Consider the following 14,611-nt stretch of genomic DNA (forward strand, 5'->3'; position numbering starts at 1 on the left):
TACCAGTAGGTTCAGTAGATTCTCAGAAAAACAAACAAGACCCAGCATTCATGATATGCACGCTCTTAAGGCTGTGCAATTGGGCAATTAGTTGAAAGGGGTGTGTTCAAAAAAATAGCAGTGTCTACCTTTGACTGTACAAACTCAAAACTATTTTGTACAAACATTTTTTTTTTCTGGGATTTAGCAATCCTGTGAATCACTAAACTAATATTTAGTTGTATGACCACAGTTTTTTAAAACTGCTTGACATCTGTGTGGCATGGAGTCAACCAACTTGTGGCACCTCTCAGCTGTTATTCCACTCCATGATTCTTTAACAATTCATTCACATTTCTTGTTTTTGCTTCAGAAACAGCATTTTTGATATCACCCCACAAGTTCTCAATTGGATTAAGGTCTGGAGATTGGGCTGGCCACTCCATAACATTAATTTTGTTGGTTTGGAACCAAGACTTTGCCCGTTTACTAGTGTGTTTTGGGTCATTGTCTTGTTGAAACAACCATTTCAAGGGCATGTCCTCTTCAACATAGGGCAACATGACCTCTTCAAGTATTTTAACATATGCAAACTGACCCATGATCCCTGGTATGCGATAAATAGGCCCAACACCATAGTAGGAGAAACATGCCCATATCATGCTCCATGCTTCACTGTCTTCACTGTGTACTGTGGCTTGAATTCAGAGTTTGGGGGTCGTCTCACAAACTGCCTGTGGCCCATGGACCCAAAAATAACAATTTTACTCTCATCAGTCCACAAAATGTTCCTCCATTTCTCTTTAGGCCAGTTGATGTGTTCTTTGGCAAATTGTAACCTCTTCTGTACATGCCTTTTTTTTAACAGAGGGACTTTGCGGGGGATTCTTGAAAATAGATTAGCTTCACACAGACGTCTTCTAACTGTCACAGTACTTACAGGTAACTCCAGACTGTCTTTGATCATCCTGGAGGTGATCATTGGCTGAGCCTTTGCCAATCCTGGTTATTCTTCTATCCATTTTGATGGTGTTTTCCGTTTTCTTCCACGTCTCTCTGGTTTTGCTCTCCATTTTAAGGCATTGGAGATCATTTTAGCTGAACAGCCTATCATTTTTTGCACCTCTTTATAGGTTTTCCCCTTTCCAATCAACTTTTTAATCAAAGTACGCTGTTCTTCTGAACAATGTCTTGAACGACCCATTTTCCTCAGCTTTCAAATGCATGTTCAACAAGTGTTGGCTTCATCCTTAAATAGGGGCCACCTGATTCACACCTGTTTCTTCACAAAATTGATGACCTCAGTTATTGAATGCCACACTGCTATTTTTTTGAACACACCCCTTTCAACTAATTGCCCAATTGCACAGCATTAAGAGCGTGCATATCATGAATGCTGGGTCTCATTTGTTTTCTGAGAATCTACTGAACCTACTGGTAACTTGTTTGCCACGTAGCAATAAAAAATATACTAAAAACCTTGATTATTCTGGTTAGTCACATTGTACTGCTATTATTTTGAACAAGACTGTAACTGTTAGGAACAAATCTCTGTTTTTCACTAATTGGTTTAATAGAGGTTTAATTTATATTCTTTCTTTATTTGACGATTTTGGGAATATCTTGTCGTATGAACGCTTCATGACTGTCCATGACTTCCCTATTCCTTTCAAAGAATATAACACTGTTGTTAAAGCCATTCCCTCAGGCCTAATGCATCTGGTTAAGAGCCACTTATTATACACCCAAAAAGATATAAAGGAGTCGGCTTTGTTGCTGGGTGGCATTGGCATTTATGACAAGAAATGTAACAATAAACTTGTTCGCCAGATATTTCAGAAAAGAGACTGTATTGTTCCTCGGGGTAAATCCCATTGGATTGCTTTAATTAATAATATTGATTGGAGAAGAGTGTGGTTGTTGCCTCATAAATATTTTCTTCCTAATAAAACCAAAGAAGTCCACTTTTAAATACTGCATAAAATATATCCTGTTAACTCAGTTGTTTCCAAATATGTTGATATTCCTAGTACCTGCACATTTTGTGGCACTGAAGAGGAAACATTAACAAGAATAGAATAAATGTAATAGTTTGTTCAGAAATTTTGGCTAGACTTGTACTCCCATCTAAACAAAACACCTATCCTTGCACAATCTTTTAGCTTGAAAGATACTATCTGCTATTACTCTGACTCTGCCAACAAATCTAAAGAGTATTTATTTAACTTTTTTATTTTGTTTGGCAAATTTTTTATCCATAAGCAAAAATGTATGGGCTCAATTCCTACTTTTTCACATTTCCTGATTGAAATTGACTCACTGCTCAATTCTGACTAAAAATAAAAAATGTGTTAAGTTTTTGGATATATAAAAAAAATATATTTCTATTGACTCCAACTAAACTTGATAGCTTTCCTTCATTGCTTTTATATATTTATTGTAAATTATATTTTTTCCTTGATTGTACATACCCCTTTTCTGTTTTTTATTTTTATTTTTTTATTTCTCTGTATCTTCTTTTATTTGACAATGTTCTCCTGAAGGTGATTGTAAATCTCATCTAATTGTTTGAATAAAAAAAAAAATAGTAGCTTGCTACATACAAGCTACTTTTTTATTTAAAAAAAAAAAATATTGATATTTTCTGCCGCTCGGTTCTTGTGACGCCGCATGAAGTCGAACAAGCCTGTGTACCAGTCACTTGGTAGATCAGCGTAGCAGTCAAAAAATGGAAAGCGAGACGTCCCGTCCCGGCTTAATACAGGACAGTTGGCAACCCTGCAAAGAACAGACGTGATTTACGTTTTTTTTACTACCTAACGAAAACGCGTACCCGTATCAATTAGGTATTTTACAACGTTTATACAACTTACTTTTTGTTTTTATTTAGGGTGTGTTTTTAAAAGTTTTTAAGATGTTGTACTGCAAAATTACCTAATTACAATGAAAATACAACGTTGTGAAAAGTTTGTGATGTATTTGTAGTTGTAGCAGTTGTAGGGGCAGTTGTAGCCTAGTGGTTAGAGTGTCGGGCTCGACCGGCGGGTTGCGACTGTGGTGCCCTTGAGCAAGGCACCTTAACCCTAATTGCTCCCCGGGCGCTGCAGGGATAGCTGCCCACTGCTCCGGATGTTTGTGTGTTCACGACTTGCAGTGCGTGTGTTCACTATTCACTGGATGGGTTAAATGCAGAGGTCACATTCCAAGTATGGGTTACTTGGAATATACTCACATATACTACATTGGCAAATACTCACTTCACTTTCACTTCACTTCACTTTCACTTTAATATGATCATAATCTCTTTGTCCTACGATGTCTTTTTATGACTTTAAAAGCTTGATGTTCTGTCTTTATTGTTCAGCAATTATTTTCTCACCCCTTCTTTTCATTTAGTCATTACTTTATACAATAGTTAGTGATGATTTCTGGCCATAAGACGCATTCTTGTTTTGCTAAATCCATTGTAAAGCAGTGAGCGTCTTCTGTCTCCAGTACAGCAGGAGGCGCTGCAGCTCTTTAGTCCGCAGATAAACTCACTAAAGAAAGAAAGAAAGAGCGCGCGTGTGATGTGTTTGTGTATCCTCAGTGTTTTTCTCTCTTGCGTGTTTCAATGGGTGTAAACAGAGTCTTGTCTTTGTGTATTTAAGTGTTGAGACGTTGATGATGAGACGTGCGGGGCTGTAATTCTGTCTGTAACGCTGGAGAACAGCAGCAGATCCTGCAGACCAAACTGAAGATGTGTTCAGTTAAACTCATCGACTGCACGAACCTCATGATGAAGATCAAAACTGAACCCACAGAAATCAAAACTGAACCCACAGAAATCAAAACGGAACCCACAGAAATCAAAACGGAACCCACAGAAATCAAAACGGAACCCACAGAAATCAAAACGGAACCCACAGAAATCAAAACTGAACCCACAGAAATCAAAACTGAACCCACAGAAGAGGAAGATCTCACTGATGAAGATGATGATTTTATTCCATCAGGTATGTCTCCTTATAATGATTGTTGTATTTGTAACATTTTTAGTGTGAGCACCTGTTTTAGGTTTTCAGTCACAAACTCACTTATCAAAAGACAAAAAAATATAAGTACTAAAATTTAAAAGGGGCGATGGCACAAGACTTTTTTAAGATGTCAAATAAATCTTTGGTGTCCCCAGAGCACATATGTGAAGTTTTAGCTCAAAATACCATACAAAATATTTATTATAGTATTTTGAAATTGCCACTTTGTAGGTGTGTGCAAAAATTTGCCGTTTTGGGTGTGTCCTTTTAAATGCAGATGAGCGGTTTGTTGCAATTGAAACTCAATTGTGCTGTAAATTATTTTCTCTCTCTCTTTTTCTCTGCATTAAATGGCAGTGCTGTGATTGGATAGTGCCGATTAAGGGGTGGTATTATTATAATAAGAGCTCCTTATGACATCATAAGGAGAGCCAAATTTCAACGACTTATTTTTTTACGTGCTTGTAGAGAATGGTTTACCAAAACTAAGTTACTGGGTTAATCTTTTTCACATTTTCTAGGTTTATAGAAGCACTGGGCACCCAATCATTGTTGACTGTCGCACGTCACAGACAACAGAGTCAAGTGAGATCTGCTTAACTCATCTATAAGTTTAATTTCATCTCAAGTATCAAAGGGTTTGTGCTCTCTATCATTGAAAACGGTCAAGCAAACAGCACGCGCAGAGATAATGCACTTGTCAATGACGGCTCACAAATGCACGGGTTATAGGCTGTATGTGTGCTTGTTGTCAATGAGATTACTTCTCACAAACACGCTCAAGCGCGGGATATGTGTGCTTGTCAATGACGGGCATTAAATCCGTCGAATTCCGCGGAGTTTTCTGCCGAAATCTGCGGTCGCGAATTCCGTTTGGATGCTGCTATTTAAGTTGTCACGTTATTGTTTGTAACTGTTCTGAATCCTTTTTTTATATATATAAGTTTTTTATTCATACGTTGATAACCTGCTGTTTCAAACATTAAGTAAAAAAGTAATCTATTCCAGACAACCCTGTTTATGACTGACACTAGGGATGTTAACAATTAATCGATCTTTGATTAATTGTCGATAAGAATTTACTCTATAAAACTTAACGATTGTTGAAAAACAAGATCATGCACGTGTGTGTGGCGCCTGCGCAAAACACATACAGTCGGAGAAAAAAAAATTAAGCGAGCGCGCAAAAGTTAAACTACTAGCTATGATCACAACCAGGGCCGGATTAACCAATGGGCATTATGGGCACGTGCCCAGGGGCCCACGCGCAGTCAGGGCCCAAGCGACGGGAGAAAATAAAATGTAAAATCGAATTGTTAATTATTTAGATTAACTATTTAAGCGCAAATAATCCCGCGCTGAATCGAGCGGACTGTGGGTGGCAGTAGTCTTCATAGTTTAAGTTCGGAATGAGTGAGAAAAGCAGCAGTGCACATCAGTTGATTTATCAGAAAGTCCATTACTTTTCTTCATTTATCCTGAATATGTGAATGTCCTGTAAATGACGCGAATCAGTGCTGCTCTGACAGCTTGGTAAAGTAATCATTTGAATAAGAAATAATTTGTTCTGCGTATGTGTCGAACGGAGCCGTCCGCGCTTGTCCGTGGTTTGGAAGCTGCGCGGGAACGCGCGCGCGACAAAGACAGACGGGGAAAGTTTGTCGTATTTGCCCAGATTGCCCTTCCTCCTCTGCATCAGTGCGCAACAGTGAAACACACGTCGCCAACAGACAGACAGGTAGCAGGAGCTCTTCACACAGGTCGTATTCCAGCTGTGTTTTTCTTGACTTGTGGGGAAGTCAGTGGAGATCAAAATGACATAACTACCAGTACCTCAGTTTTACAGCTCATTATCCAAAAGACAATTGTTGTCTTGCTAACATGACTCATAATAGGTTTTCTAAAGTGTAGATAAGCCAATAGTAACAGGTTTTAGTTTAAAGTTCAATACTTTTTGAAACAGTTTCAGTTGCTTTATTTTTTATTTTGTCAATCTATCTGTAGTTTCCCCCCCCCACTTTTTTTCAGCATTTTTCCTGTGAAATTAACAATATAGCAGCAACCCTCCTTTTTTAGTTTAGTGTAAAGATGTGTTATTTTAACACCAAAAGAATTAAAAAGATTTACTTCCACGTGCAAAATAAACACATTATTAGTGAAACTGTACCCTCTCCTTGGTGCAGTCATTTATTCTAAATATATTTGAAACTAGTAGAACAGAAAACATGCACATTGTTGGCAGTATCATTTGCTGTCTTCTGTTCTTGTGATAAACACTTTGTGTGAACTGATTATTTTGTAGAAATCTGTAGAGTATGAAACAGTTGGGTGTGTATGAAGGAATGAAAATAAGGAAGTTGTGTCAATATATTTAATCTTTTGTTTAAGAATTAGGCCTAAGAGAAGTGCCCTTTTTTCACTTGAGCATCTGCCACATGTGCAGGTCTCTGTGCAGGTCCCTGCTTGCAACAACAATATCTACATGTATTGATATTGTCGTACAGGTAGTGATCACCGGCTGTAATGTGTCAGTGTAAATCCTAAAAAGTAGAGGTGTTTCTAACAAAAAGAACCATATATATATATATATATATATATATATATATATATATATATATATATATATATATATATATATATATATATATATATATTAGTTTGATTGTGTGCGTGGGGGGGCCTACAAGAAATTGTGCCCAGGGGCCTCTAGTGATGGCGAAGTGAAGCTTTCTTGAAGCAGTGAAGCTTTCAACCCAATTGTATCGGAAAAAGGTTCATTACTCAAAGCTTTTCAAATCAGAGCTCAATGAGGACCTCTGCTGGTGAAAGTGCTGTTTCACAACATGTTCCACATCCAAACAACGTATTAATTTAATTATAAAAGGAAAACTTAATGGATTGACACATTAAGGATAGATTCATAAATAAATGTTACAATATATTAAATACATGACCAAAGCATGTTCAATTTCATGCGAATGGTACTCCAAACAAAAATAACAAATTAAGGATAGAACTTGTCTCAAAAGTATAAAGTGTGAACCAATTAAAAATTATATCATGGTTTTAAGTGGTGCAGAAAAGTCTTTTTACTACTATATATATATATCTCATAAACTCACTAGTAATCGATAATGCAATACTCCAATACAACCCATGATTGCGCGCCGCGCATTGCACAATTCTAAACCTTTGAATCAGATAACGAAGCAGTCACGTGGGTGTGTGTGAAACGAAGCTTCGGACGTCACTGGTCACGTGATTTTGCCAGAACGAATCAAGCTTCGATACAAAGCTTCAATGAAAATCGGTTCGTTTTTTTGACACACGCTTCGGAGCTTCGGTGTCACTGGTAACATCACTAGGGGCCTCCGAATTCTTAATCCGGGCCTGATCACAACGATGCTCGATGCCAAGCACACGCATGTGCTTTTTAACGTCATGCGAGACGAGGCTGGCTGGCTGCCAACCAGTGTTGGTCAAGTTACTTGGAAATATTAATAAGTTACTGATTACTGATTACTTCCCTAAGAAAGTAATCCCGTTACTTTACTGATTACTTATTTTCAAAAGTAATTAGTTACTTTACTAGTTACTTTACTAATTACTTTTCAAAAACATGATGCACGACATGAATATGCTACAGTATGCAACAGGGCCCGGTTGCATAAAGCACCTTAAGTGTAATTTTCCCTTAAGATCATCCTTATGTTTCATTTAAACTTAAGGGTGTTGCAAAAAAAACTTAAGCTTTTTCTGTTGCATCTCCATGGCAACAATAGTATTTTATAAACCTGGGTCGCTGTCATGAAACATTTAACCATTACCCTTACTTAAGAGAACCATTTAAGGGATTACATTGTATGCAACACCCTTAAATTATTCTCTTACTGTAGGTAAGGGGAATTTACCCCTTAAGTGTCATACTTAAGGGAAAAACTTAAGGCGCACTAATTCGTGGGCGTGATGGCGTCGTTTTTTTAAGCCTGCTAACAATATCTATAGCATACTGTCTACAAACATTAATATCAACATTACAATACATCGTTTAAACGGTCTACGGATTTAGCATCAGTGTATGGTGAGGGTCTCTGTTTTGAGATACATGCTTTAGCATCATAAATGTAGTATTTTGTTACAGAATTTCAGATGACAACATGCAAAATATAAACGGGACTTCTTACCTTATAACGATCGCGAGTCGAATCCGGTCTGTTTCATTTGTGTGAATAACCCATGAAATCAGTCTAATAAAATTCATCAAATGACAATTTTTGTCCACAAATGCGTATAATCCATGAAATATAGTAGTCTGTTGTTTACATCAGAATTCGTGTGAACGTGAGATGGAGCCGCAGCGGTCATGTCAGCTTCCACAAATGTGTACAATCTATGAAATATAGTAGTCTGTTGTTTTACATCAGATTTCGCGTGAACGTGTATGAGATGGAGCCGCAGCGGTCATGTCAGCTGGGGATTCAGGGATTTTTTCAGTAAGTTTCACATTGCTGTGCCGGCTTGCTAGGTGTTTGCTTAGATTTGAGGTGGAATTTTTCGCTGTGGATAAAAGTTTTATTCCCACGCAGAGTGTACAGCGGACGCTGATGTTTTTGTCACCTTTAACTATGTTATACTCAAAGTAATGTCGGTACTTCCAAGCATTAAACGCTGCATAGTCTTGTTCTCTTCCGAGCTCCATGTTGTCTTCTCACGTTCAACAATACACTGACTGACGGCGCGGCGCTCATACGTCATTGTCACTCGAGTCGCGTCACGACACGAGAGAGTTTCACGAAACAAAATCAAGATTAAAAAAATAACGCAGTAACGCAGTCTGCTAACGGGGAAGTAACAGTAATCTAATTACTCGTTTTGCAATTGTAATCCCTTACTTTACTCGTTACTTGAAAAAAGTAATCGGATTACAGTAACGCGTTACTTCTAACGCGTTACTGCCCATCACTGCTGCCAACGCAACGAAATTACATCCGCAGTGGATCTGAGAAGGTCCGATGCAAATACGTTTAGGATACTGAAAGCAAAGACCCTCTTCAGGGAAGCCTGCAAAATTAGCATAGCAACGCTGCTGTATACAGAGAAGGAGACCAGAAGCCGTTTTTAATGAACAGATTAAAATGTAATCTTAAATTATGGCAAGAAACTGTCAAATGTAAACTGTTACTGACTGTCGTTACACCCTGAATGCCCGCAACATATATCACTGATCATCATTATTGACTGGCTGAGGCACTGCGTGTTTTCTAATGGAAGGTTGCCATATCTGTAATATAAGCATCTTTGCTGAAAGTACGTCTAAGATGAGGTGACGACGAGAAAAGTGCCCTTCGTGTGGATATAATTACAAACAGTGTATCAACGACTCGGAAAGCGAGGTAAACAACTTGATAAATAACACTTGATGATAATAAAACTGTTATTTTGACATGGACTTTCATGCGTCTGTTGCAGAGTGCCCATGTGAGGCGGAGTTATACACTGTGTCTATTAGTCATTATATTTCATTACGAGATAAGTTTAAATTGATGATTTTATCAAAACAACAACTACATTAACTCATTTTACAATCCCACTAGCATTACAATCCCACTAGTTATTCAGACAAAATAAAATCTTTTAATTCGCGTGAGGAACTTGTCGTTTTTATGCACACTTTTATGTCATTGGATATGCCTCTGCAGTGAAGGCTTATTGCACTATTACTGTTAACGATTATTCGATTGATTGATCGTTAATTTAAATGATCATCGAATATGGGAAATTGCATAAATTGACATCCCTACTCCTTTATCAGGACGCGATACTCAGACTGAAGCGAGGCCTCGTTTGTCATTGGTCACATGATTTCTACAATAACAACACAAGCCCTGAATCAAGGCTTCATCTGGCATCCCGAATTATTTTGAACACGCGCTCCGAACCCTCGCTTCACATATCCCATCACTAGCAATGACCGAGCTGTAATAACAGGACCGACACCTTTCTTCTGTCTATATGTGTGAATCTAGAAAAAAGATAAAGAATCTCAATTCTTCATCCTTCTCTGTGTAAATAAGAGTGAAAAGACAACTTAATTGTTTCATGTTTCTTTCAGATGTGAAGAGTGATTCATGTTTGAATATAGAAATAACGTCCTCAACATCAAAAGAGCGACTGACAGCACAAACTCTTTCCTGCATCACCTGTGGAAAGACAGTCAGCTCACAGAGACATTTAGAGAGACATGAGAGAAAACACACAGAACAGAAACTCTTCACCAGATCTGAGATCAGCTTTACTACCTTCCAAGAGAAGAAACTTCATTCAGAAGACCACAGAGAGAAGAAGAAGAGGAAGAGGAAGAAGATGAAGAAGAAAAAGCAGTTTCACTGTGAGCAGTGTGGGAGGATTTGTGTCTCTTCCTATAAACTAAATATTCACATGAGGACACACAGTGGTGAAAAGCCTTTCATTTGCACTGAATGTGGAAAATACTTCAAAACCAAAGACCACCTTAAAGTTCATCAGAGAGTTCACACAGGAGAAAAACCGTACGAGTGTCCTCACTGTGAAAAGAGATTTAGCTGTAAACATAGTCTGAAGAAACATGTGTTTTTACACACCAATGAGAGACCGTATCAGTGCAGTGAATGTGAAAAAGCCTTTAGGGATTCAAGTTCATTAAAAAAACATCAGAATACTCACATTAAGGAGAAACTCTATCAGTGTTCACACTGTGATAAACGTTTCTGTCATAAATATCAGCTGATAATCCATGAGACATTTCACACTGGAGAAAAAACTCATCACTGTAGTGTCTGTGAGAAGAGTTTTAATCGACATGAAAGTTTAGTGACACACCTGACAATTCATACAGGTGACAAACCTTACCAATGCTCTCAGTGTGACAAGACATTTACTTCTTCATCTTACTTAAAAGTCCATCAGAGAATTCATACTGGTGAGAAACCTCATCACTGTAGTGTCTGTGGGAGGAGTTTTAGTCGAAAGGCTACCTTACTAAAGCACCAGAGACTTCATACAGGTGAAAAACCTTTCAAATGCTCTCAGTGTGACAAGACGTTTGCTTATTCGTCTTACTTAAAACTCCATCAGAGAGTTCACACTGGAGAGAAACCTTATCACTGTAGTGTCTGTGGGAAGAGCTTCTCTAATTCATCTCATTTAATGGTTCATCAGAGAGTTCATACTGGAGAGAAACCTTATCACTGTAGTGTCTGTGGGAAGAGCTTCTCTAATTCATCTCATTTAATGGTTCATCAGAGAGTTCACACTGGAGAGAAACCTTATCACTGTAGTGTCTGTGGGAAGAGCTTCTCTAATTCATCTCATTTAATGGTTCATCAGAGAGTTCACACTGGAGAGAAACCTTAAGAAACCGCCTCAGCCAGTCAGTAGTGATCAGTGATATATGTTGCGGGCGTTCAGTTCATTCATGCAATTTTTTTTTAACCAGGTGAGGTGCCAAGGTGTGTGTGTGTGTGAGATTTTCACAGATCAAACTATGTACAAAAGTGTTAATTTGTGTTGATTTTCATATTTTGTGTACACATTTATCATTCTTATATCACATTTATCTCTTTTCTAAACTCTTTTGCTACGAATCAAACTTGTTTATTTTATATTGTGTGCTATGTGATTTTACAAGTTGGTTTTAAAGCCTTAATGTCATGAGACCATAATGCCATTAATTGTCCATTGAACTTTTTTCATTAAATGTTTCATTGTTAAAATGCCCACTTATCCCCAAACCAAACTGTTTCCACCTATGTCCTCTGGCCATACAGAAGTGTATAAAGGACGTTAAGACTAAGGAACAATTTTATCCAGCAGACAGAAGAATGTTAAGGAGTTCAAACAATAAATAACCCAAATATCTCTCTGTAATTATTTTAATCTAAAAACAAACATGAACTCAATGCTGCAGTTGTTTCACATATAGTCATAGCCTAGTGGAGTTGGGCTTGTAACCCGAGAGATGCCGGTTTGAGGATGATCAGTGTAATGCTTAAATAAAATAAATAATAAAAATGAATTTAATTTTAATAATGATAATTATAATGTTCACCATATGAATTTTAAAATATTCTTCACATAATATAATATCATATTACAAATAACATTTGCTGAAAGTGCGAATTATGAACATTTAATCTACAAGGTTTTTTGCCCAGGCACAAGGATATAGTTTCTACTAGGAGTCCGTCACAACCTGAAAACATTGTAAACACTAATATATTCCCAGTTTTGTTTTAAGAAAATGTAATACTAATTGGCAAGTTCACGGTTGCATTCATAATTAATCAAAGCAAACGTGCAAGGACAATTAATAAGTTTGGCTGTGGATGCTTTGGAAGTTCTTCATTAAACAGTTGATCAAAAATACATGCATGTGTGCATATTTATATACAAAGTTGTTATACACAGTTCACACACATTTATGATGTAAACAAAAACTTTTATTATAAAACGGGCAGTTCTGGTTCGCATTCTAAGCCATGATAAAATACCCCGCTAAACCCACGGTTCAGACTGCATTACATAAGTATCAGTGCGCCACTGTTGTTGCGTACTGATTTATGAAAATAAACACCACAGTCTTTAATCATATTTTTAATTTGTAAACAATTGCACAATTATGGCGATATCCAGATACATGTCAATAAATATTGTTGAGTCATCTAATCAATAAAGAAAAAACGTTCGCTGAGCAGTGGCGGATCTATAAAATTATTAATGGGGTGGCATGAGAACTACGAGGGGTGGCAATGAAGTAAGCATCCTTGCATGGTTGTTGTGGATACAAGAAATTATATACTGTATATACTATATTCTGTGTGTGTGTGTGTGTGTGTGGGTGTGGGTGTGGGTGTGGGTGTGGGTGTGGGTGTGGGTGTGTGGGTGTGGGTGTGGGTGTGGGTGTGGGTGTGTGGGTGTGGGTGTGGGTGTGTGGGTGTGGGTGTGTGGGTGTGTGGGTGTGGGTGGGTGTGTGGGTGTGGGTGTGGGTGTGGGTGTGGGTGTGTGTGTGGGTGTGTGTGTGGGTGTGGGTGTGTGTGTGTGTGTGGGTGTGTGTGTGGGTGGGTGTGTGGGTGTGTGGGTGTGTGTGTGTGTGTGTGTGTGTGTGTGTGTGTGTGGGTGGGTGGGTGGGTGGGTGTGTGTGTGGGTGTGGGTGTGGGTGTGGGTGTGGGGGTGTGCGGGTGCGCGTGCGGGTGTGCGGGTGTGCGGGTGTGCGGGTGTGTGTGTGGGGGGGGTGTGGGTGTGGGTGTGGGTGTGTGTATATATACATATGAACACTTGTGTCTTTGTCACCTTTTTCACCCCTGATGAGTTTGCACCCCTGGCAATAACAAAACTTATGGAGTGATAACAAATAAAGCATTAATCTACCTAATGTGCCATAAAACTATACACACAGTATTTAAAAAAACATAACGAGTCCTAGTTTAGTTTTATGGAGAATAATCTTTTTTTTAAATGCAAGCGTGTCTGTATACATAACGTTAGGTTTTTAATGTTCAGTGTTGGGAGTTATACATTACAAGTAAGGTGCATAACGTAATAATATTACTTTTCAGAAGTAACGAGTAAAGTAACGCATTACTTTATAAATGCACACATTAATATTTGAGTTACTTTTTTACAAAAGTAATGCGCATTACTTTTCAATTTAATTAATTAGATGTTAAAAAACAATATACAGCGTTAAACTGAACGTATTACACACTTTATGCGTGAACAGTTTCACATTTACATTTTGTCATTTAGCGACTTTGTCGTTTTGTCCAAAGCGACTTACAAGTGAGGTAAACAATAGAAGCAATTATGGCAACACAAGAACAGCAATACATAAGTGCACTGGAAATAGTCTCATCAAGTCCAACACAATATACATAGCCAAGGCCAAGGGAATGTTAGTATTTTTTTTATATATATAGATAAAGAGGAAGGTAAATAGAGAAAGACATAAAGAGAAGGGTAACTAAAGAAAGATAGTAAATCTGTAATTAGAAAGTGAGGTAATGGCGGAAGAGATGGGTTTTTAGCAGAGTCTTAAAGACAGCTACAGTGTCAGCAGATTGTGTCACGACCGGCAGATAATTCCACAGTTGTGGAACAGTTTCTGAGAAGGTAGGCGTTAGAGTTTTCTTCCCTTTTTGAGATGGTACCACAAGCCGTCGCTCGGTGGCAGAGCGCGGTGATCGAGAGGGTACATAAGGCTCTATAAGCAAGCGAAGGTAAGGGGTTGCTGACCCAGTGGTGGTTTTAAAGGCCAGGAGCAGAGCCTTAAATTTGATGCGAGCTGCTATAGGAAGCCAGTCAGAAATTGAGATGGCAGACCAGAGCTTGACATTTTTTCGAGGAAAATATGCAATTTCTGAATGCAGAACTTCTCAGTCATAAAAACACCTGCAGAGTAAGAAAAAGTAATGCAAAAGTAACTTAAAAGTAACATAAACATTACATTAAAAGTAACTAAGTAACACAATTAGTTACTTTTTTGGGGAGAAACTTAATATTGTAATGCATTGCTTTTAAAAGTAACTTTCCCCAACACTGGTAATGTTATAGTTCTATGGCGATGTAAACATACTTGCATT

At 38.0% G+C, this 14,611-nt stretch overlaps 1 protein-coding gene across 1 annotated transcript; it reads left to right on the forward strand.

Annotated features, from left to right (window-relative positions):
- The first annotated feature begins 3,543 nt into the window (after positions 1–3,543).
- Positions 3,544–12,814, forward strand: LOC135771707 (uncharacterized). Its single transcript, XM_065282082.2, has 2 exons — positions 3,544–3,974; positions 10,108–12,814. Exons 1-2 carry the CDS (start codon positions 3,719–3,721, stop codon positions 11,385–11,387), a joined length of 1,536 nt encoding a protein of 511 aa, XP_065138154.1. The 5' UTR covers positions 3,544–3,718; the 3' UTR covers positions 11,388–12,814.
- The last annotated feature ends 1,797 nt before the right edge of the window (positions 12,815–14,611 follow it).

This window comes from Paramisgurnus dabryanus, chromosome 8 (assembly GCF_030506205.2).
Source record: "Paramisgurnus dabryanus chromosome 8, PD_genome_1.1, whole genome shotgun sequence".
In the NCBI taxonomy this organism is placed as follows: domain Eukaryota; kingdom Metazoa; phylum Chordata; class Actinopteri; order Cypriniformes; family Cobitidae; genus Paramisgurnus; species Paramisgurnus dabryanus.

What these genes read in the sequence shown, in the direction of transcription:
- LOC135771707 (XM_065282082.2), top strand. Translation starts at nt 3,719, where the DNA reads ATGTGTTCAGTTAAACTCATCGACTGCACGAACCTCATGATGAAGATC. An exon ending in TGATGATTTTATTCCATCAG is followed by an intron (nt 3,975 to 10,107) that starts GTATGTCTCCTT and finishes TGTTTCTTTCAG; the next exon opens with ATGTGAAGAGTGATTCATGT.